This window comes from Leptopilina heterotoma, unplaced genomic scaffold (genome assembly GCF_015476425.1).
Source record: "Leptopilina heterotoma isolate Lh14 unplaced genomic scaffold, ASM1547642v1 Lhet_14, whole genome shotgun sequence".
In the NCBI taxonomy this organism is placed as follows: domain Eukaryota; kingdom Metazoa; phylum Arthropoda; class Insecta; order Hymenoptera; family Figitidae; genus Leptopilina; species Leptopilina heterotoma.
In genome coordinates, this window is record NW_025110859.1 from 5,941,382 (window position 1) to 5,966,610 (window position 25,229).

A 25,229-nucleotide genomic window follows, 5' to 3' on the forward strand; every position below is an offset into this window, starting at 1 on the left:
ATAGCGAAAAAATAAAATTATTTATAGCAATATTCGGCGTAACTATCTTTTTTTATTCACTTATAAAAAATATAAAATAGTATTCACAAATTAGTGTTACTATCAAATAATAATGTAATGAATATTGAAAATTTACGACTTACTTTATTATCACCTTATAATTTTTATAATCCATAATTGATTGATAATTGTCTATTATTGTTACGAAAAACTTACTGATATAATGAAACAAAATTATGTTTGTCAACTTTCTATTAAATAATTAATGTGATGTCACAAAAGATTTATTATAAAAAATAAATTTTTTTTTATATAGAATTCAACATTTTTTTTATAAAACAAGTTTTTTACTACAGAAATTGAATTTTTTTTTTCATCAAACAGACCTTTCATAACTACAATTTTTTTTCCTTCTAATAGATATTATGAATAGTCAAAGTTTTTCTATAAACTCAGTTTTTATTTCTTTCTATGAAGAAAAAATAATATTTCTTTTACGCACAATATATATTATTTACATTAAATACTGAATTACTTAGTTACTATGGCTAAAAATTGCGTAGATATAATAATAATCATATCATTTAGAATTTATAATAAAATTGGAAAGTACTTTCGAAAATAAAATTAATAAGAAACTTTAATAAACTGTTACTTTCTATAATAACGATATAATTCATAAGGAAAAAAATTAATTTTTCTTCTAAACATTCTAAAAAACAATCAAAAATACAAAAAGTATTATTATAGTTTTATAATAACAAATACTAGGTATTTGTATTATTAAATAAAATCAGTTTCCAGTTTCAAAATAAAAATCGAATTTCCATTCATTGATTGTTATAATTTAAAATTTTAAGTGAAATTCATTTTTTAATCAATTTTTAGTAGAAAATTTTTCGAGAATTCAATTATTTAAATTTTAAATACAAAAATAAACAAATAAAAAATAAATCAATTTCTTAAAATTGAATTTTTATGAAGAATTTTATCATTTTAAGAAAACATTTTACTTAAAACTATAAATTAAATTTTTCATAACTATAAAACATAAAGATATCGATAACTCCGAGTTCGGAGTGATTCGACTCGGAGTGATCGTTTTCTTCATGTTTTATAATAATTAAAAATGACTCAGTGATAAAATCACTTACAATTCAATTATTATTTACAAGAATTTTTAACTAAAATTCTTCTTTAAATCGATTATCTATATTAATTTTTAATAATTTTCGAAAAAGTTCTTTGACAATTTTCAAGTACATTTGTTTACAATATTCAATTTTACGAAATTTCAATTATTCATAAATTCTTCAATTATTTCAATTATTAGTAAATTCTTTAATTAAATATATATTAGAAAATCAAAAATTAAAATAATATATAAAAAGTTCAATTACACTATTTCAAAAAAATTAATTACAAAATTCAATTATTTCTCAAAATTCACGCTATAATGCTTTTAATATTCAATTATTATCTAAAATTTTAACTGAAATTCATTTTTAAATCAATTTTTATTAGAAAATTCTACTTGAATTCCATTATTTAAATACAACAATAAATAATTTATTGAAGAATTGAATGTTTCTTAAAAATCAATTCTCATAAAGAATCTTATCAACAAATTTTTAATAATTGAATTCTTTCGACGAATTTTAATAAAATTTTTAAGAATAGTTACATTTTTCAAGAAATTTGATTAAAATTGTAAATAAAAATAATTGAAATTTATGAGTTTTATTATTTGTGAAAATAATTGAATCCCAAAGGGGTCGTCCATATACCACGTGGACAGTTTTTCAAAGATTTTTAACCCCCCCCTCCTTGTGGACACAAAAATACATGGGATCGTGGACATTTTCAAACTCCCCCCCCCCCCCAAAGTGTCCACGTGGTATATGGACGACCGCAAAGAAGAATTTTATTATTTTTAAATAATATTTAATTCTTTCAAAGAATATTATTACTTTTGAAAATAATTGAATTTACGCAATAATTTGTAACCTTTTCCAAAATTAAATTTTATATCGTGTTTTTAACTAAACATTTTCTATAAATAAATTATTTTTAATAATTTTGAAAAAATTCTATGAGAGTTTTCAAATTTATTTATATACAATTCAATTTTACAAAATTTCAATTATTCGTAAATTCTTTAATTAAATATATATTAGAAAATAAAAACTTAAAATAATTCCAAACAAAATTCCATACTTTTTCAAAAAAATTTAATTCCACAGAATTGTTAGTAAAAATATAAAAAATTCAGATTTTAAAAGATTTTAATTTGAAACCTTACTTTTCAAAATTCAATTATTTCTAAAAATTCACGCTCTAATGCTTTTAATATTCAATTATAATCTAAAATTTTAACTTAAATCTATTTTTAAACCAATTTTTATTAGAAAATTCTACTAGAATTCTATTATTTAAATTAAAAACAACAATTTATTGAATAATTGCATGTTTCTTAAACGTCAATTCTCATAAAGAATTTTATTACCAAATTTTTAAATAATTGAATTCTTTTGACGAAATTTAATAAAATTTTTAAGAATAGTTACATTTTTCGAGGATTTCAATTAAAATTGTATTCAAAATAATTGAAATTCAGAAATGAGTTTTATTATTTATGAAAATAATTGAATTCCTAAAAAGAATTTTATTTAAATTTTTGAAAATAATTGAATTTCGGGGAAGAATTTAATTATTTCTAAAGATAATTGAAGTTTTGTTGAGAATTTTAAAAAAATTTTTGAACATAATTAAAACTCAATATAATATTAAAAAAATTTGGTTATTTTTAAAAATTCAAGCTATATATTACTTTTAATTTTCAATTATTATCTATAATTTTAACTGAAATTCATTTAATAAATAAATTTTTAAATATTTGAATTTTTTTGACGAATTTTAATAAAATTTTTTAGAATAAATACATTTTTCGGGGAATTCGATTAAAATTGTATTAAAAATAATTGAAATTCTGCAATGTGTTTTATTATTTGTGAAAATAATTGAATTCCAAAGAAGAATTGTATTATTTACGAAAATAATTGAAACCCTGTAAAAATTTTATTATTTATGAAAATAATTGAATGATTGCGAAAAAATTTATAAATAGTTTGTAAATAATTGAATTCTTGTGAAATTTGTATTATTTTATGAAAATAATTAAATATTTGCGTACAATTTTATTAAAATTGTTTTTAAATACTTGATTTCTTTTGGGTAATTTTATTAAAATAGTATATATTAAAAATCATTGAAATCAGAAAAATTTTTGAAAATAATTGAATTTTGTAGAATAATTTTATTATTTCTAAAGATAATTGAAATTTTAATGGAAAATAATTGAAATTTTGCCAAGAATTGTTTTAAAATTTTTGAAAATAATTGAATTTCGGAGAAGAATTTAATTATTTCTAAAGATAATTGAACTTTTGACCAGAATTTAATTATTTCTAAAGATAATTGAAATTTTAACAAGAATTTAAAAAAATTGTTGAACATAAATGAATTTCTTTAAATAATTTTATTACTTTTGAAAATAATTGAATTTCCGCAATCATTTGTAATTTACTCTAAAATTATCCAAATTATAATCGTACAATCTACGAACTTTTCATCCTTTTTTTTTATCAAATTACGGACCTATTTTTAAAAAAATCAGACTTTTTAGGTACTTTTACGTGATTAACGGATTTAGTTCGAGCCCTGACTGTGGCAACCCTGTGCATCTATACTGAAGAAAAAAATGTATTTGATTCAAAGAAACGATTAATTGACTATTATCAATTTCTATATTTACTTGAATCAAATAGTATTTATTGATGTCAATTAAATAATAGTCAAGTAAATAGTAGTCAAGTTAATAACAGTTAAATAATAGTCAAGTTAGTGTAGAGTCTTATTAGTGATATAGTCTTATTAGTCTTATTAGTCTTATAGTGATTTTTGTTTGTTTGACCGTATTAAATATTCATTTGTAAGATAATGAAAAGGCCTTTTTTATGTCAAGTTAATTGAATTAAATAAATTTTTGTTTTCAGTGTATAACAATTGCAATCAATAAGTTGAGAGTAGGAAAAAATGACCACTTTTGGAAAAATCCAAGAAGATAATAATTAATCTATAAAAGATGGTAATATTAATCAATTAATATTTATTAATATTAATTAATAAAAAGTTAGCTCTCCTCTTTGAAGTTCAGCAAATTTGAAACATTTTGAACGTACCATATAACTCCCTCTTCGTTTTCCCAGGCACTTTTCACTTCTTCGCTCCTCAATTTTTTTACTCTTCCCCGATTTTCCCGTTCCATTGAGACACGTCTCGTCTCCCTCCACTTCGAGCAAATTCTCCATGGACCTTCGATTACATTTCGTTACTCCATTTTTTGGTGTCGTCCTAATGCGATTTCCATTTTCATCATGATACTCTTCCCATTCACTAATTTCACTTCGAACATCCTCCAGTGAACGTGTTCGGCCCACAGAACATGTGCAAGGTGGCGCGCTACCTTTGAGGCCAGTGCCTCCTGAACTTTTGGCCCTTGTTCTCGGTCTTTCCATTAACATCAGTCTCGGTGGCATTCCCATTTGGGAAATTTGCATCGGCGGCAGTGCCTGTGCCGGTGGTGGCATCGCATTTCGATACAATGGCGTTAAATAGTAATAATCACGACCTTTATTACAGGAATTTGATGGCATTCTTGCCGGAACATAATTGTATTCCGGTACGGGAGTTATCCATTGGGTTAGAGTTTCCATGGGCATGGGGCGATAACAAAAGGACGGTCCTCGCGAGGATGCTGGACTTCTGTACAAAGGGGGCCATGGTCGATGCTTATTGTCAATTCCAAAACGTGGATCCATTCTAGGATCGAGAATTCGAATGTCTCCCATTCCTCTTTGTTAAAAAAATCTCGAATACTTGTTTACTTTTAAACACTAATCAGCGAGTAATTTCACTTAATTTCTAATATTCACTAAAATAGATCAACTAAACTTTTCAAATTTTTCAGCATACATTATGGACTAAAACAAGTTTGGTCTGTAATAATTATAACTTTGCCAAGCACGTTTTTCATTATGCAATTGTAGATAATTATTATATGGTAATATAATATTATTTTATCAACTTCTCCTTTAATTTATAACGTTATTCAAATTAAAAACGTTATTTAATTTTCAATAACTGTAAAGTAAACTACGAACACCACCAAACACTTCACTTTTAGCAAATATTTTCGAGGGGAAAAATTCACGAGAAAAGTTTTTTTTGGCAAAAATAATTATCAAATTCAAATTTTCTAAGAGAGCGAACTGAACTGAACTGCGAGTAGCGAACAAGTGCGTAGGAAACGTTCTTGCCGAGTGAGTTCGAATGGATGAGAAACGACCCACTTCTCTCTTCAATCTCCCCTTTCCTTCTCTCCCACTGTTACAATGAATGCAATTTATCCCCAATTTCTCTCTTTGCTTATTTAACTGATTATGCTATTATTCCACTAACATAAGCACAAGTCAACTTCAAAAAATTACTCTTGTTTTGAAAAACTAGCTACAAAATAATTTTAAATTTTTCCCTTCTTCCCGTGCAGAAAATTGATGAAAAAAAAAACAAGTACAAATCTTTCTGCAATTTCTCTCTTCAGTTCAACGTCCTTTTTGATATAACTATATACTTTTTTTTTAGCAACGCATTTGCATTTTATTAGCAATTTAAAAACTAAATAATTGATAATTTAAAAAATTTATGTTTTATTTTTTCATTTTATTACCGCATCTATATATAAATAATATACTTTGATTAAAATTATTATTCATTACATATCTTATTTTTGTTTGCTTTTTTTTATTTTTCTATTATGTCTTACACTCTTTCGCAAATAAGAATTAAATTGATTGAATAATTAGAAAATTAGAAAATTTCTTACAATTTACTATTCGCAAACAAATAAAAAGTCAAGAATTTTTATTCACTGAAAAAATTAAGTTTTTAGAATTTATAAGAAATTTCTGAATTTTTGGGTCTTTTTGGTTTGACTCATAAACTATAAAAACACCACAAATTCTAATACAAAACCTTCAATTTTTCAATTTCTGACAAAAATTTCTTTTTAAATAACTTAAATCTTGAACATTTATATAATAAAATAAATAAATTATTTAATGAATAATTTTACTTAAATATTTCAAAATTAATTCAATTTTAAAAGAGTTGCGTTTACAATTTTCATAAATAGATGAACTTCAAACTGTATCAATTTGAAATTTTATAAACTTTCAATGTTGAATGAATTTAATTAAAAATTTTAATCAACTTAGATTTTTGAAAAATTTTAATAATTCAAAATCTTCTCAAATTAGTTAAAGTTGTCAATATATATTTAATTAATTATTAAAAATAATGGATTTATAGAAGAATTTTAGTTAAAAACATTAAAAAATTGAATTTTGAAGAAGTTACAAATTACAAAAATTCAATTATGTTCAAAATGAATAAAATTCTTATCAAAAAATTCAATTATGTTATATAAAATTCACCAAAAAAATTCCACAAAATCCCAATTATCTTTATAAATAATAAAATTCTTCTTCAAAATTCAATTATTTTCAAAAACTTTAATTAAATTCTTGGCAAAATTTCAATTATTTTTAAAAATTTCCCTGAATTCAATGTGTTTTAATGTTTACTATTTTAAAAAAATTGTCCAAAAGAATTCAATTATTTAAAAAAAATTTAATAAAATTCTACGCAAACCTTTAATTGTTTTCATAAAATAATAAAAACTTCACAGGAATTCAATTATTTACAAACTTTTAATAAATTTCTTCGCAATCATTCAATTATTTTCATAAATAATAAAATTTTTACAGGGATTCAATTATTTTCGTTAAAAATAAAACTCATTGCAGAATTTCAATTATTTTCAAAACTTCAATTATCTTTAGAAATAATTAAATTCTTCTACGAAATTCAATTATTTTCAAAAATTTTAATAAAATTCTTGGCAAAATTTCAATTATTTTTAAAAACTTTCCTCAATTCAATGATTTTTAATATTCACTATTTTAAAAAAATTGTCCAAAACAATTCAATAATTTAAAAAAAATTTAATAAAATTCTACGCAAACCTTTAATTATTTTCATACTTTTTATAAATTTCTTCGCAATCATTCAATTATTTTCATAAATAATAAAATTCTTACAGGGATTCAATTATTTTTGTAAATAAAAAAATTCTTTTTAGGAATGCAATTATTTTCATAAATAATAAAACTCATTGCAGAATTTCAATTATTTTTAATACAATTTTAATCGAATTCCTCAATAACTGTAATTATTCTAAAAATTTTTATTAAAATTCGTCAAAAAAATTCAATTATTTAAAAATTTATTTACAAATAAATTTCAGTTAAAATTTTAGATAATAATTGAAAATTAAAAATAATATAGCTTAAATTTTTAAAAATAATTGAATTTTTTTTAAATATTATATTAAGTTTTAAAAATGTTCAAAAATTTTTTTTTTGAATTCTCAACAAAATTTCAATTACCTTCATAAATAATAAAATTCTTCTCCGAAATTCAATTATTTTCAAAAGTAATAAAATTCTTCACAGAAATTCAATTACCTATGTTCGAAAATTTTTTTAAATTCTGGTCAAAACTTCAATTATCTTTAGAAATAATTAAATTCTTCTCCGAAATTCAATTACTTTCAAAAAGTTGAATAAAATTATTGGCAAAATTTCAATTATTTTTAAAAACTTTCCTCAATTCAATGGTTTTTAATATTTACTATTTTAAAAAAATTGTCCAAAAGAATTCATTTATTTAAAAAAAATTTAATAAAATTCTACGCAAACCTTTAATTATTTTCATAAAATAAGAAAAATTTCACAGGAATTCAATTATTTACAAACTTTTTATAAATTTCTTCGCAATCATTCAATTATTTCCATAAATAATCAAATTTTTACAGGTATTCAATTATTTTTGTAAGTAATAAAATTCTTTTTAGGAATCCAATTATTTTCCTAAATAATAAAACTCATTGCAGAATTTCAATTATTTTTAATACAATTTTAATCAAATTCCTTGAGAAATGTAATTATTTCGAAAAAATTTTATTAAAATTCTTTTCAAAAGAATTCAATTATTTAAAAATTTATTTATAAAATTCTTTTTGAGAATTCAATTTTAAGAAACATGCAATTATTCAATAAATTATTTTTTTTTCTATTTAAATAATTCAATTGTAGTAGAATTTCCTAATAAAAATTGATTTAAAAATAGATTTAAGTTAAAATTTTAGATTATAATTGAATATTAAAAGCATTAGAGCGTGAATTTTTAGAAATAATCGAATTTTGAAAAGGTTTCAAATTAAAATCTTTAAAAATCTTAATTTTTTATATATTTTTACTGACAATTCTTTGGAATTAAATTTTTTGAAACAGTTTAATGGAATTTTTTTCAAAAATTATTTTAAGTTTTTATTTTCTAATATATATTTAATTAAAAAATTTACAAATAATTGAAATTTTGTAAAATTGAATTGTAGACAAGTGGGTCAAAAATGACCAAAAATAGTGTGACGTAATATGTGGATGGCCCCCAAATAAATTTGAAAATTCTTAAAGAATTTTGTCAATAATTATTAAAAATATTGGATTTATAGAAGATGTTTAGTTAAAAACACGAAAAAAAATTTAATTTTAGAAAAGTTACAAATTATTGCAGAAATTCAATTGTTTTCGAGAGTAATAATATTCTTCGAAAATATTAAATATTATTGAAAAATAATAAAATTTTTCTTTGAGATTCAATTATTTTCACAAATAATAAAACTCATTGCAGAATTTCAATTATTTTTATTTACAATTTTAATCGAATTCCTCGAAAAATGTTATCATGAAAAATACCTTATTTTCGATTTGTCAAACAGTATTTTTTAAAGAAAAAAAAAAAAACAAAAGCATACACAGAAACAAACTTCAAACTTCGGAGAGCGGACAGAATGAATGAAAGAATACGAAGATTAATATAGTTAATAATTATAATAATAAATTTTAAAAAGTATATTTAAATGTAAAACATTTAAGTCTTTTTCGTTGTCGAGGTGTATAAAATTCAATTTGTCACACATTATTATATTATTAATAAAATCCAGTTGATTAACACAAGGGCTGTTCTCGGCAGAGAAGACTCTGCTAAACGCATTAACTTTCGCTGCAACTTATCTCTTTTTTTCGCTCCCGTTTTTCTCATCTAATCGCCGTAAATTATTGTAAACTCTCTAGAAATCGCCGGATATGAGAAATACAGTATAGGCGTTAAGAAACATGTTGCAGCTCCCCCATTATTCACTTGAAACGACCACAAAACAAAACAGAAATTCCTCTAACACACAACTAATAATCCGAAAGTAATTTTCAATCAGTAAATCATAATTTACTGAGAATAATATTTTTTTCTTTTTGAAATATGGTGTCCGAATCGATCAACTTGATTATTATTTATGAAAAAAGAAAATATTTTAGGAATAAGTTTTAATGCGAGTCTTAAAAGCAAGTAGGTACTTTAGTAACAAAAACTAAGCTTCGGTTCACTTTCAATACTTTTTATACTTTAAAATTAGAAGAAACTTATTTTTGGATATTTATAATTATAACCCACATTATTTTGTATTTTCTTATTCGTAAATGTTAAATAAATTTTATAATCCCTCCTTTTGTGCAATTCCTGGGTAAATTACGTACCTTTTTACTTTTTGCTACTGACAACAGTTCTAATTTACGAATACGATAATATTTTATTCTGATATTATGTGTTTCACGACAATAAAATCGAATTGCATAATTTCTCCGTTTTCTCCCCGAATTTCATATATAAAAGGGTACTTGATTTTTCTTTTCATAATTTTTGAAACTTGTTATTTTTTCGTGGGGCAGTTAAAATTAGTATGTGCATGTTCACTTTGATTTTTCATCAAAAACTTTCTCCGATACGCTCCGTTTATAATTTCTCTCTTTTTATCCATAGTCTTTTACTCCATCTCATTGATCCGCAGTGGAAAATCAAAATGTTACGATTGGCTTTCGCCTCTGGGAGTACTATACGTGACCAATTACAAAATGAAGAATAACAATATCATTATAAAATTTAGATCTAACTATTTGTGTATATAATCATATATGACGAGAAACAATTTAGGCAAATGTGTAATCGAAAATAATTTTCTAAATAACAAAAAACAAATATAAAATTATTAAGTAATTTGAAACAAAATGGAAAAAATCGATTTTTGGAAAATGAAGAATTGACAATTTAATTACAATGCAATTTTCTAAAAAGGCATTCATTAAATTCAAGGTTAATTTTATATCAACATCAACAATAAGAGAAGTTTCACTGAAACAGGCACAGACATCCAGCAAGTGAATTTGCATGGAGAAGCTAATTAACAATACCTAGTAGAAGTAATAAGAGCACAGGATGCGACCAAGGGATTTTAAAGAGAATATTTTTCCCACTTTCACACAAAACAATGTTTTATTAAATTTATTTACAAATTTCTTCAAAAGTAAAATTATTCGCAAATATCAATAGTTTTATTTAAAATGAATATTTAATCATTTTTTTCATTGGAATTAAGATGTTCAAAAATTTCAAATTCAAACCTTTTCAAATTGAACAACTTTATAAAACATAAAGAAATGGATCACTCCGAGTCTCCGACTCGAAGTGTTCCATTTCTTTATGTTTTATAATAATTAAAGATGCCCGACTGACAAAATCATTATTTTATTATTATAAGAATATTGTTACTGTAATTTTTTAAAAATTATTTGAATCATTTCCATTCAATTAACATTTTCTAGAATTTTTAACTAAAATTCTACTTTAAATCAATAAGATCAATTATTATTCAACTAAACTTTTTCAAAAAAATTAATTCTACAGAATTTTTAGTTAAAAGTACAAAAAACAATAATTTAATTCTACGAGAAATCAATTATTTAAATACAAAAATAAATAATATTGAATGTTTCTTAAAATTTAATTTTTACGAAAAATTGTATTAACAACTTTTGAAAATATTTAATTTCTTTTAAGGAATTTAATTAAAATTTTAATGAAATTTATTCTATTAAAGAATTTTATAACAATTTTTGAAAATAATTGAAAACCTTTTGAAGAATTTAATTAATTCTTTTAAAAATAATTGAATTCCTGAGAAGAATTTAAATAATAATTTTTTAAAACAATTAAATTCATGAAAAGAATTTTATTAAAATTTTGGACAATAATTTAATTCTTAATCCCTATATCAAAGATTTGAATTTGAAACCTTTACAATATTCAATTATTCCTAAAAAGTGCAATTATTATTATAGTAACTTCGCTAAAATTTAATTATTATCTGAAACTTTAACTGAAATTAATCTTTAAACAAAATTTTATTAGAAAATTCTACGAGAATTTAATTATTTAAATAGAAACAATAATAATTCATTGAATAATTAAATGTTTCTTAAAATTGAATTCTTCTACATAATTTTATTAAAAAATTTTTCAAATAATTGAATTCTTTCGACGAATTTTAATAGAATTTTTAAGAATAATTACATTTTTCGAGGAATTCGATTAAAATTATATTAAAAATAATTGAAATTCAGCGATGAGTTTTATTATTTATGAATATAATTCACTTGTTGCGAAGAATTTGATAAAAATTTTTCAAACAATAGGTTTTTTTTCGAAAAAATTTAGGCAAATTCTATTTTTAATAATTGAATTCCAGTGGATTTTTCATTATTTTAGTAAATAATTAAATATTCGTGCAGAATTTTGTCAAAATTCTTTTTAAATAATTGAATTCTTTTGTGAAATTCTATTAAAATAACTGATATACAAATTATTAAATTAAGAAAAATTTGAAAATAATTGAATTTCTGCGAAGAATTTTATTTGTTATTTAAATAATTGAATTCTTGTGATGAATATTTTTATTTACGAAAATAATTGAATGTTGCAATAAGTTTTATTAAAGTTCCTCAAAATAATTGAATTTTGTCGAAAAATTTTGCTATTTATTTATAAAGATAATTGAAATGTTGATCACATTTTTTGTTTATATTTTTAAAAATAATTCAATTTGTGCGAAGAATTTTATTAATTTTTAAAATAATTGAATTCTTGTGATGAACATTGATATATTTATCAAAATAATTGAATTTTGGAAAAGAATTTAATTAAAATTCCTTAGAATAATTGATTTTATACGAAGAATTTATGCGATTTTGTTGTTTATAAAGATAATTGAATTCTTTTGCAAAATTACTTAAAAATTATTGAAAATAATTGATTTTCTGCGACTAATTAAATGTTATTTATGAAAATATTTAAATTATTGCAACGAAATTTATTGTTTTATTGAATAATTGAATGTCTCTTAAAATTGAATTATTTCCTCAAGTTTTAATAAAATTTTTTAATAATAATTGCATTTTTTAAGGAATTTATTTAAAATTGTACTAAAAATATTTGAAATTCTGCGATGAAAATAATTGAATTCGTAAATGAAATTGTATTATTTATGAAAATAATTGAATCTTTTCGTGGAATTGTATCAACAAGTTTTTTCTATAATTAAATATGTTGATAAATTTTATGAAAATCGTAAATATTTAAAAACACTGAATTGCGAAAAACTTTTAAAAATAATTGAAATGTTGCAAAGAATTTTATTTAAATTTTTGAAAATAATTGAATTTTTGGCGAAAAATTTTGCTATTTATAAAAATAATTGAATTCTTGACGAGATATTCATTAAAATTTATTTAAAAAATTGAATTCGTGCAAAGTATTTTATTAAATTTTGTTTAAATAATTGAAATTTTGCCAAGAATTTAATTAAAATTTGTGTCTATAATTGAATTTTTGAGAAGAAATTTGATATTTATCAAAATAATTGAATTTTGGAAAAGAATTTCATTAAAAAACCTTAAAATAATTGATTTTAAGAAAATTAAAAAGAAATTGTTGGGAGAAATTTGTTGGTTATCAAGATAATTGAATTCTTTTGCAGAATTACTTAAAAATTATTGAAAATAATTGATTTCCTGCGACGAAAAAAATAGGGGAAATTTAGGACGTCTTTTGAACAAGTATTCATTGTTTTTACAATGTATATAAAATGTGGAGAATAAAGATGTCTGTATTTCTTACTTAAATAAGTATATGATTTCGTATTATATGTACAATATATTTTTAAAACAATTTAATGCTAATTTATGAAATGGTAATGAATCATATTGTGCAATTTGCAAAGAAATTATTATACACTTCATTTTTTAACTCCATATTATTTAATCATTAGGTTCTAATAATTTTCGAAACCACTACTTCTAAGTAAAGTTATTTCAATTTTGTTTAAATTGTCTTTCGTGTATATTTTAAATGTTTCCCTATGATTTGCGACAATTTGCATGTTAAAACAGTTTGAAATAGGCCTACATGCGGGCGCAGCGTCACGGCGTGTTAAGAAATTGAAAATTTTACGCATATAACATTACATTCCGGTCATTTTTCATAGAATCATACCGGGGTCAGGCAAACAGAAATTCTTTAACCCTCAAAGCTCACACTTCTTAAATTTAAAAAATCATATTTTAAAAACACTTTATTAAAACTTCTTAAATTTAAAAAATCATATTTTAAAAACACTTTATTAAAACATTAGGTATTATATTAAATAAACATAATTTTTGTAACTGTAAAAGTTTCACCGCAATAACAAATATTTAGAATTATTTTTAAGCAATAAAAATCTAAAGTAATTTTAAAGATTCATATTCAATTATGCCATGAAACGTATCATCGAAATTTCTCAATAACATCTATATGATAATAATGTGAACAATATAGAAAACCCATAAAGATACAAATCAAACGATGCGGTTAAGAGAAAGTTATAGATACAAACTTTAGAAACAAGAAGAAAATGCAAATCGATCTGATCTGGTTTTGAGAAGATGGAAAGTGGAATCAAGCACACCATGATGTACGAAAGACGTTCGAATTTTACATTTTATATATATACATTTCGTCATTTATGTTTAGAGCGGATCTCGGTGATCACTTCTCTTTAGTTTTATCGATGGCTCTAGATAATTTTCTATCTATAAGAACATGTCTCTCATTATATGCGTATACTTTATAAATCGCACACACAAAAAAGGAAATGGTTTACAAAAAGAAAGAAAAATGCTTTTACAAGAGGTATTACAAGTGGGTGGTCTGTGCTAAAGCTTTATATCTTTTTTTGGGACGATTAATTTCTACAGAAACGAGGCGCATGATTATTCCCCAAAAATGTCATTTGACCGAACTGTCATTTTACCGAATTGCATTCATCCGAACTGTTATTTTTACGAAATGTCATTTTTGTGAATTGACATTTTTACGAATTGTCATTTTTGCAAATCGCCATTTTTACGAATTGTCACTTTTGCGAAAAGTCATTTTTACGAATTGTTATTTATGCGAACTGACATTTTTTAGAATTGTCATTTTTACGAAATGTCGCTGTTGCGAATTGTCATTTTTACGAAAATTGTTATAGTAAATCCGCAAAAATTACAATTTGCAAAAATTTGCAAAAACTTTTCGCGAAAATGACAATTCGTAAAAATGGCGATTCGTAAAAATGACAATTCGTAAAAATGACAATTCGTAAAAATGTCGATTCACAAAAGTGACATTTCGTAAAAATTACATTTCGGAACAATAACGATTCGTAAAAATGACAATTCGTAAAAATGATATTTCGCGAAAATGACTTTTCGCAAAAGTGGCGATTCGCAAAAGTGACATTTTGTTAAAATAACAGTTTGGAGAGACCAGTGACAGGAGATTGTAAATAATTAATTTTTGGGTAACAATTATTCTTTTTATATTTTTTTAGTTATTGTAATTGTACGATTTGTATTTTTTAAATATTATAAATTGACTGTTTATAGAAGCAAGTGTTTAAAAATTTAAGTTAAAATAAAATAACTATAGTAAGCAATTGGTAATGAAGAAAAAGTAGGAAGAAATTTCAAATTTTTAATTTGAATCGCTAACATTAACTGACAGTTTGTGAACTAAGAAAATACTTTCTTTATGACAGCAATTGGTACATTAGATTTCTACTTTTAAGCATAAAAGAGAAGAGTGCTACTCTGACAGCAAATTTCCTCTTACCGACAGTCGTTTACCGACACTGTCGGTAAATTTACTCAATGTTGACGCAGTACTGAATGAAAAAAATTAAAATTAAATTATTTTTTTTTTAATTTCAATTCTCATACAAATTTTAAATCCTCTTTTCAACCTCTAAACATCGGAATACGAATTTTCTCGAAAAAAATTTTTTTTAATTTAAATTTTTAATTAATAAAATATATAGGTATTATTTATTATTTATTTATTTTAATTTAATTTTTTTTTATTTTAAATTTTTTTAATTTTTGTTAAAAGAGGGTTTAAATTTGGCCTGGGTCAATTACATATAAAATAATTCATTTTATAAACACAAAACACTAAAAATTGTTCTCTACTTACACAACAAATGTGAAAAAAATTTATCTCCAAGTAGGACTCACCTGAAACAAGAGAAAAAAGAATTATGAAAAATGCATATACATAATAAAGAAAATTATATTCAACTTAAAAAATGAAAATGAGTTAATCTTTCTCCACTTCTTATTTTTCATTCTGAAAAAGAGAGAAAAATCCAAAGAATTCGGTAAACTGTAAATTTATATATTTATTCATATAATATCTTCAGGCTATTATACGTATATCGGAATAATAGGCCTGTATTATTTATTTTCAATGGAAGTTAAACACTGTTGTTTTGAAACTGTCCACCCACGGTTCATCAAAGGATTCTTTTTGCATACACATTTTTAATTAGCTGAACCGGAAATAAATTTGAATAGAGGAAAAGATGAAAAATATAGACAATGAAGGAGAAAAATGTCGACTTACGGTTTTCTTCATGTTTTATAATAATTAATAAAGATGACCACGTAATAAAATCATTATTTTATGTTATAACAATATTGTTACTGTAAAATTTTCAAAATTATTTTCCTCATTTTAATTCATTTATAATTTTTTACAATTTTTATCTAAAATTCTTTATTAAATCAACTATTTTTAATAATTTTTGAAAAAGTTCATTTTGAGAATTTTCAAATCCATTTGTTTACAATTCAATTTTATGTATAAAATTTCGATTATTTTAACAAAAAATTTTTGAAAATAATTGAATTTCTGCAAAAATTTTGATAATTTTAAAAATAATTGAATTTTTATGATGAATATTGTTATATTTATGAAAATAATTTAATTTTACAAAGAATTTTATTAAAATTTCAAAATATAATTGAATTTCAGGGAAGAATTTTGTTATTATAATCAAGATAATTGAATGCTTTCGAAGTATTGCATTAAAATTTTTGAAATAATTAAATATAATTCAAAAAAATTCAACAGAATTTTAACCGAATTGAAATTAAAACTTTAAAAAAATAATTTTTTAGAATTGTTAGTTAAAAAAATGAATAATCAGATTTTCAAAGATTTCAATCAATTTTTATTAAAAAATTCTACGAGAACTCAATTATTTAAATACAAAAATAAATGAATTATTGAATAATTGAATTAATTAATAATTTGTCTATCAACAAATTTTTAAATAATATTGAAGTCTTTCGACTAATTTTAATAACATTTTTGAGAATAATTTAAAATAATTAAATTGATACGAAAAATTTTAATAAGATTTAAAAAAAATAATTGAAATTTTCAACGAATTTTATTAAAATTTTCAAAAATAATTGAATTCTATTAACATTCTTTTAATAACACTTTGAAGAATAATTTAAAATAATTGAATTGATACGAAAAATTTTAATAAGATTTATAAAAATAATTGCATTTTTTAACGAATTTTATTAAAGTTTTCAAAAATAATTGAATTCTTACAAAGAACTTTATTATTTTTTTTAAATAATTGAATAATTGAATTGTATAAAAATGATTTTAAATCATTTATTTTTTTCAAAAAATATTATGAAAATTGTGTTTGAAATTAATTAAATTTCTGTAAAAATTGTATTATTTATGAAAATAATTGAATTCCAAAAAAGAATTCAAATTCAATTCAATTAAAATCAATTCAATTTATAAAATTTTTATAAAAAATTTGTAAATTATTGAATTTTTAAAAAGAATTTTAAAGAATTTTATCAAAAAATTTGATATTTATTGAATTTTTTTGAAGAATTTTATTATTTATGAAAATAATTGAATTTTCGGGAAGAATTTTATTCAAATTTGTTGATATTCCTAATTAAATTCTTTTATAGGATTATTTATGAAATTCATATTTGAATTAAATAAATTATATTATTTATGAAAATAATTTGATTTTACAAAGAATTTTATTAAAATTTCAAAACATAATTGAATTTCTGGGAAGAATTTTGTTTATTAATCAAGATAATTGAATTTTTGGGAAGAATTTTTTTAAAAAATTTAATAATCCTCCTTAAATTCTTTTGAAGAATTTCTTTGAATTTTTTAAAAATAATTGAGTTTCTTTAATAATTTTAATTGAAAATTTTCAAAGTAATTGAATTTTATATGAATAATTTCTTTCAAGTTTTTACAATAATCGTGTTTCTTAATAATAAAAATTAAACATTTAATTCTTCAATTTTATTAAAAATGTTTAGAAAATAATTGAATTCTTTCGAAAAATGTCTTTAATTTATTGAATACAATCGAATTTGTTACCAATTCTATTAAAAATAACTTAATTCATGAGAAAAATTTTATTATTTATAAAAAATAATTGAATTCTTACGATGAATTTTACTACTTACAAAAATAATTGAATTGTTTCAAAGGATTTATTACAATTTTAGAAAATAATTGGATTCTTTCGAAAAATGTTTATTAACAATTTGTTTTAAAAATTGAATTCTTTAATGAAACTTTATTAAAATTGTATTAAAAATAATTGAATTTCGGAGAAGAATTTTAATATTTATAAAGATAATAGAAATTTTGATGAGAATTTAAAAAAATTTTTGAATATAATTGAATTTCTGCAAAGTATTTTATTACTTTTCAAAATAATTGAATTTTTGCAACCATTTGTAACTTCTAAAAAATTCTCCAAATTATATCTTTAAATTTTAAAACTTTTATTGCTTTTTCAATCAAATTACGGACTTTACGGACATTTTCTTAAAAAAACTTAATTTTTACAAATTTACGGATCCTATCAAAAATATTAATTTCTCACCAAAAAATGTTCACGTGAACAGTTATGGAAGGGGGTGGGAGTTGTCAAAAGTCCTCGATTGTCCGTGATAGGGTAAAGGGGTGGGGGGTTAAAAAGTGGCAAAAAAAAATTGACACGTGTTATAAGGACGACTCCAACTTTATAACAATAATTTATTATTATTTTGCATAAATTTAAAGAAACATTTAAAAAAATAACAGTTGAAAAAGTTATGTCATTGTTGGACAAAAACTAACTGCTTTGTTACACTTGTAACGGAAAAAAAATCAGTTTCTCTTTATGAAAAACAATTGTCATTAGAGCTGCAAAACTTTCTCTGAATAAAAACTCTAAATAATATAGAATCATTTCACCTCATACAGTGAACATAATTATTGTCCACAAGAGCAAAATTTCATACTTTCTAATGTTTTTTCAAATGTTAAATAATTATTTAATATAAATATTTTAAACTTAAGTAATATTATCATATAACTAAATATGTTACTTTTATACTGACAGCAATAATAAGCTTCTATTCATTTGCAATATTAAATAATAATTTAAAAGTTTTCGAATCTATTTTGTTGCAAGTTTATATTTATTATAATTTTCGTATTTTCCCACAAAAATTAAAGTTAACCTTTTTACATTTGATTAATTCATTTTCACATTCTTTTGTAAATAAAAAAGTTATAAGTCATAACTGATGTATAAACAATGCAAAGATTGTGAAGAAACAATTATTAATTATATATTTTCATAAACGCGTACAATAACTTGTTCATTTCACACCTTTATCTTTAGTTTTTCATAATGTCTATATTGATTCTTTCCACTAGAATTTAAATTAACTTTACAATTTATAAATCTGTTTTTTTCGTTTTCTTCCTATATTGTGTGCAAACGTGTTTTTAATTTTTTATTCAATTTTGAATACAATAAAATAATAAAAATAAATTTTCAATGAGATAATTTTTTTATTTGGGTTTCATTATTTTTAATTTATTATTAATAATTTGAATTGAAAAATTCTTGAAAATTTATACCTCAATTTCTGGTGAATCTGTTACACGAATTCTGTGTCTCTGTTGATTTGATGAATTTAATACAGCTAGTAAATTTTTAAAACTTCTTTCAAAATATGGTATACCTCGCATTTTTTATATATATGGAAATTAATTTTACTTTTAAAAAATAAGTTATGAAATATGTAATTTAATTGGTGAAGGTCAAATTAAATAATTATTAACTTTACAATTTTTTAGAATATCATTTCCTTCTTTAGTTAAAAAAAAATGTTATAACTTAATTCTTAAAAAAAATATACAGAAATAAATAATAATAAATAATATTAAATAATAATTAAACTGTACAAAAAAAGAATAAAATTTTTTCTTTGTATTCAATTTTAAAATGAAAATGAAACTTAAAATTTAAAATTACAAAATTTTGGGAAGGGGAACTGTTTTAATAAATTCACTTCCGAATAGCACCCACGCGATGGGGCGCTATGCTTAAAACTGACAAACTGTTGTGACTAAATAACAGAATGGCCCCTTAATGTTAAGTTCGAGTGGGGCATAATCAATGTTACTTGGTACTCCTTTCTACATTTGAAAATGTTACGACACTCGACATCCACGTGAGTATGTATATCGTGATAGGGATCCAGAAGACAACTTTCCATTTTCATTTCATGATCTGTGTATACAAACACGTAAATTGTTGTTTTATTGTTACTATTTTTATATCAATGAAAATATATTGATATTTTCATTTAGTAAAAAAAATGGTTCTTAAAATTCTTTCTTTTATACAAAATATTTGTCAAGATATGAGTAAAATTATAATATTTTTAAAAGCATAAAAGAACTGGTTATTTATCATGTGACTTAATAACATGCAGAACGAAATTTTACTTTTTCTATTTGTAATAATTTTGCATAAAAACCCGTAAAATACAGAACTCGAACCAGTTAAACTTTACGGACCGAAAATAAAAAACTACGGACCATTTACGGACCAATTACTGAAAGTAATTAATTAAAACTATTAAATTTTTTTATAACTATAAAACATGAAGATATTGATAACTACGAGTCTTTGACTCTGAGTCATCGTTTTCTTCATGTTTTATAATAATTAAAAATGACCAAGTAATAAAATCATTATTTTATTTTGTAACAATATTGTTACTGTAACATTTTCAAAATTATTTTCTTTAATTCAATTATGTATTATTTTCTACAATTTTAAAAATTGTAGTTAACTGAAATTCTTCTTTAAATCAATTATTTTTAATCATTTTTGAAAAAGTTCACTTTGAGAATTTTCAAATCCATTTGTTTACAATTCAATTTTATGTAAAATTTCGATTATTTTATAAAAATTTTTGTTAAATAATTGAATTTTTGCAAAAATTTTGATAATTTTCAAAATAATTGAATTTTTATGGTGAATATTTTTATTTACGAAAGTAATTTAATTTTACAAAGAATTTTATTAAAATTTCAAAAAACTATTAAATTTCTGGGAAGAATTTTATTTATTAATCAAGATAATTGAATGCTTTCGAAGAATTGCGTTAAAACTTTTGAAATAATTAAATATAATTCAAAAAAAATTCAACTATAATTTTAACAGAATTGAAATTAAAATTTAAAAAAAAATAGAATTGTTTAGAATTGTTAGTTAAAAGTATGAAAAATCAGATTTTCAAAGACTTGAATCAATTTTTATTAAACAATTCTACAAATCTTGTAAAAAAATTTTAATTAAACTTTTTTAAAAAAATTAATTTCAAAATTCAATTATATTATTTTTAAAATTTCACGCTATATTGCTTTTAATATTATTATATTAAGTATTTTCATACTTTTAACTAACAATTCTAAACAATTATTTTTTTTTAATTTTAATTTCAATCCTGTTAAAATTATAGTTGAATTTTTTTCAATTATATTATCTGAAATTTTTAATGAAATTCATTTTTAAATCAATTTTTATTAGAAAATTCTACTAGAGTTCAATTATTTAAATACAAAAGTAAATTGAATAATTGAATGTTTCTAAAATTGAATTCCCATAAAGAAGTTTATCCACAAAATTTTTAAAAATTCAATTCTTTCGACGAATTTTAATAAAATTTTTAAGAATAATTACATTTTTCGAGAAATTTGATTAAAATTGTATTAAAAATAAAATTGAGATTCGGAAATGAGTTTTATTATCTATGAATAGAATTGAATCCCTAAGAAGAATTTCATTATTTTTGAACAATATTTAATTTTTACGAAGAAAAAGAAATTATTAGGTACTCTTGAAAATAATTGAATTTTTCCAATAATTTTTTAATAATTAAATTAAATTAATTAATTTTTAGAAAATTTGGAAAAATTTCTTTGAGAATTTTAAAATTAATTTGTTTACAATTCAATTTTACAAAATTTAAATTATTTGTAAATTCTTCAATTGAATATATATTAGAAAATAAACACTTAAAATAATATTTTAAAAAATCAATTAAACTTTTTAAAAAAAAATAATTCCACGGAATTTTCAGTTAAAAATATAAAAATTCAGATTTTCAAAGATTTTAATTTGAGACCTTTTGAAAATTCAATTATTTCCTAAAATTCACGCTCTAATTTCTTTTAATATTCAATTATAATCTGAAATTTTAACTGAAATCCATTTTTAAATCAATTTTTTTTCGAAAATTTAACTAGAATCAAATTATTTAAATACAAAAATAAATAATTTATTGAATAATTAAATGTTTCTTAAAATTCAATTCCCATAAAGAATCTTATCACCAAATTTTTAAATAATTGAATTCTATCGGCGAATTTTAATAAAATTTTTTAGAATAATTACATTTTGCGAGGAATTCGATTTATTAATTAATTTATTAATTTATTAATTCGATTTTTTACAATTTTTGTAAATTCAAAATAATTGAAATTCTACAATGAGTTTTTGTTATTTGTGAAAATAATTGAATTATAGGGAAGAATTTTATAAAAAAAAAAGTTTCAAACAGTTGACTTTTTTCAAAAAAATGTATGCGAATTTTATTTTTAATAATTGAATTCCAGTGAAACTTTTATTATTTTAAAAAATTTTTATTTTAGAAAATAATTGAACATTAGTGTAGAATTTTGTCAATATTGTTTTTAAATAAATTGAATTCTTTTGGGAAATTTCATTAAAACAATTGATACACAAATTATTGAATTAGGAAAAATTTTCAAAAATAATTGAATTTTGCAATGAATTTTAATATAATCCCTGAAAATAATTGAATTTTGTATCAAAATTTTGTTATTTTATAAAGATAATTGAAATGTTGACAATTTTTTTAAAACTTTTTGAAAAAGAAATTGAATTTTTGCATGTTATTAATTTTGAAAATAATTGAATTTTTGCAAAGAATGTTATTAATTTTGAAAATAATTGAATTCTTCGGATGAATATTGTTATTTATGAAAATAATTGAATTTTGCAAATGAATTTTACTTAAAATTCCAGAAAATTTAAAAATTAATAAGATTCGTGGTAATTTCATAGTTTATGTGGCAAACAAAAAGACTTAAAAACTGAGAATTTTCTTATGAATCCTAAAAATTTAATTTTTTATTTTCGTTTATTTAAACATAAAATTAATTCACAAATATTTCAGAGAAAGTGTGAGTAATTTTATTTTTGATTAACAATTTCTGAAAAAATTTGATAGTGACGAAAATAAAATTGCTCGCACTTTTTTGAAACAGTTTTTAATTATAAAAAATTGCTTTTTGATTTAAAACTACAAAGTAAAAACAAGATAATCTTTTAAAACAAGCAAAACATAAATTCTCACAATAGAATAATCAATGACAATACAGCAGACTTAGAGGAAGAAGAAAAAATAAAATTGCATTTGAATATTTTTCGAGAGCTGATTATAAATGATGCAATTGTCATTTTTATAGAACAAGTCTATGGGATGACCGAATCAATCCATATGAAGAAAACCGCGTAGGTCTATCTATGCGAGAATCCATCAGAAGCAATAAGTATAAAGTTTGTGCGATTTTTACATAGAGATAAAAAAAACAAAATATTGTAGGAAAAAAATGAAGAATATAATAAAAAGAAGAGGGGGAAATACACACGACGAACTTGAGCCATGGTCGTCAGGCAATTTGAAAGCGTAGGTAGAGAGTAAGAAATTCAGGGCCAATCGTCTTGAGTGGGTGCACTTGCCTTAACGATCATTCAGGAAATAAACATTATCATAAACAATGTGAAAATTATTACGTTTCGTTGGTAAGCTTCTGCGTCAAACTTTTAAAAATTCATTGAATTTTTTCAATTTTTAATTATAATTTACTGACATGCTGTGTTTTTCAAGATTAATTCGATTGTCTTCTTTAGGATGTGTATATAACAATAATTTGCGTATTCTTTGAAATTCTAATTTTTAATTCACAATTTATGTTTTTAAATTTCAAATTTCAAATTTCAATAAATCAGAAAATTAATATGGAAAAAAATTTCAAAATCAAAAAATTTTCTTATTAGGATAAAACACAGAAGACCCGCGGGTAGAAATCACAATTAATATGAGACCTTTCCCTGACTTCCAGACAAAATTTTAACTTTTTCCCTGACCCTGAAGAATATTATTCACTCCAAAAATTATTAGATACTCAAAAAAAATGTTTTATTACGTATATTTACGAATTTCCAAAATTGTAAAATTATTCGAAAACATCAATAACTTCTTTTTTAAATAAATATTTAATCATTATTATTTTTCAATAGGAATTCATATTTTCAAATTCAAACCTTCTGAAATATCATAAGAATATTGCAACTATAAATTTAAATTTTCAAAGATATTAATTTGAACCCTCTTGAAAATTCAATTCTTTCTAAAAATTCACGTAATAATGCTTTTAATATTCAATATTATTAAATTTTCTTTTTTAATAATTGAATTCCTGTAAAAAAATTTATTATTGAAAAGATTTTAATTTCAACCCTCTTCAAAATTCAATTATTTCTAAAAATTCACGTAATAATGCTTTTAATATTCAATTATAATTAAAAATTTTAAGTGATGAAATTCATTTTTTAATCAATTTTTGGTAGAAAATTTTTCGAGAATTCAATTATTTAAATACAAAAATAAATAATTTATTAACTAATTGAATATTTCTTCAAATTGAATTTTTAATGAAGAATTTTATCAAAAATTTTTAAAAATAATTAAATTCTTTCGGTGAATTTAAAAAAAAATTTAAGAATAAATGCAATTTAAAATTGTATAAAAAATAATTGAAATACCGCGATAAGTTTTGTTATTTTTGAAAATAATTGAATTCTTGCAACGAATTTTATTAAAAAATTTTTTAAAGAATTGAATTCCAGAAAAAAATAATATTATTTATGAAAATAATTAATTTCTTGTGCGTAGAATCTTATTTAAATTATTTTAAATAATTCAATTTCTTAGAATTTTTTTTTACATTTTTTGAAAATAATTAAATTCCATTGAGAAATTTCATTAAAAAATTGAAAATAATTGAAATCTGACAAAGTTTATTAAATTTTTTTTTGAATAATTGAATTCCTGTGAAAAATTTAATTTTTGAAAAGATTTTAATTTAAACCATTCTTGAAAATTCAATTATTTCTAAAAATTCACGTTATAATGCTTTTAATATTCAATTATAATTTAAAATTTTAAGTGAAATTCATTTTTTAATCAATTTTTAGTAGAAAATTGTTTAAGAATTCAATTATTTAAATACAAAAATAAATAATTTATTAAATAATTGAATATTTCTTGAAATTGAATTTCTAATGAAGAATT

At 21.2% G+C, this 25,229-nt stretch overlaps 1 protein-coding gene across 7 annotated transcripts in view; it reads right to left on the bottom strand.

The window, feature by feature from the left end:
• LOC122497786 (WD repeat-containing protein 47) overlaps window positions 1–25,229 on the bottom strand; it is a 126,949-nt gene that overhangs the window by 27,751 nt on the left and 73,969 nt on the right. Inside the window, exon 1 of one of the 7 annotated variants that reach the window (XM_043605078.1) lies at window positions 4,242–5,334. The exons of the other annotated variants lie outside the window; for them this stretch is intronic. Within the exon in view, the coding sequence (XP_043461013.1) occupies window positions 4,242–4,910 (669 nt within the window). The 5' untranslated portion in view covers window positions 4,911–5,334. Of the gene's footprint in view, window positions 1–4,241; window positions 5,335–25,229 lie in introns of those variants that run through there. 7 annotated transcript variants of the gene reach the window in all.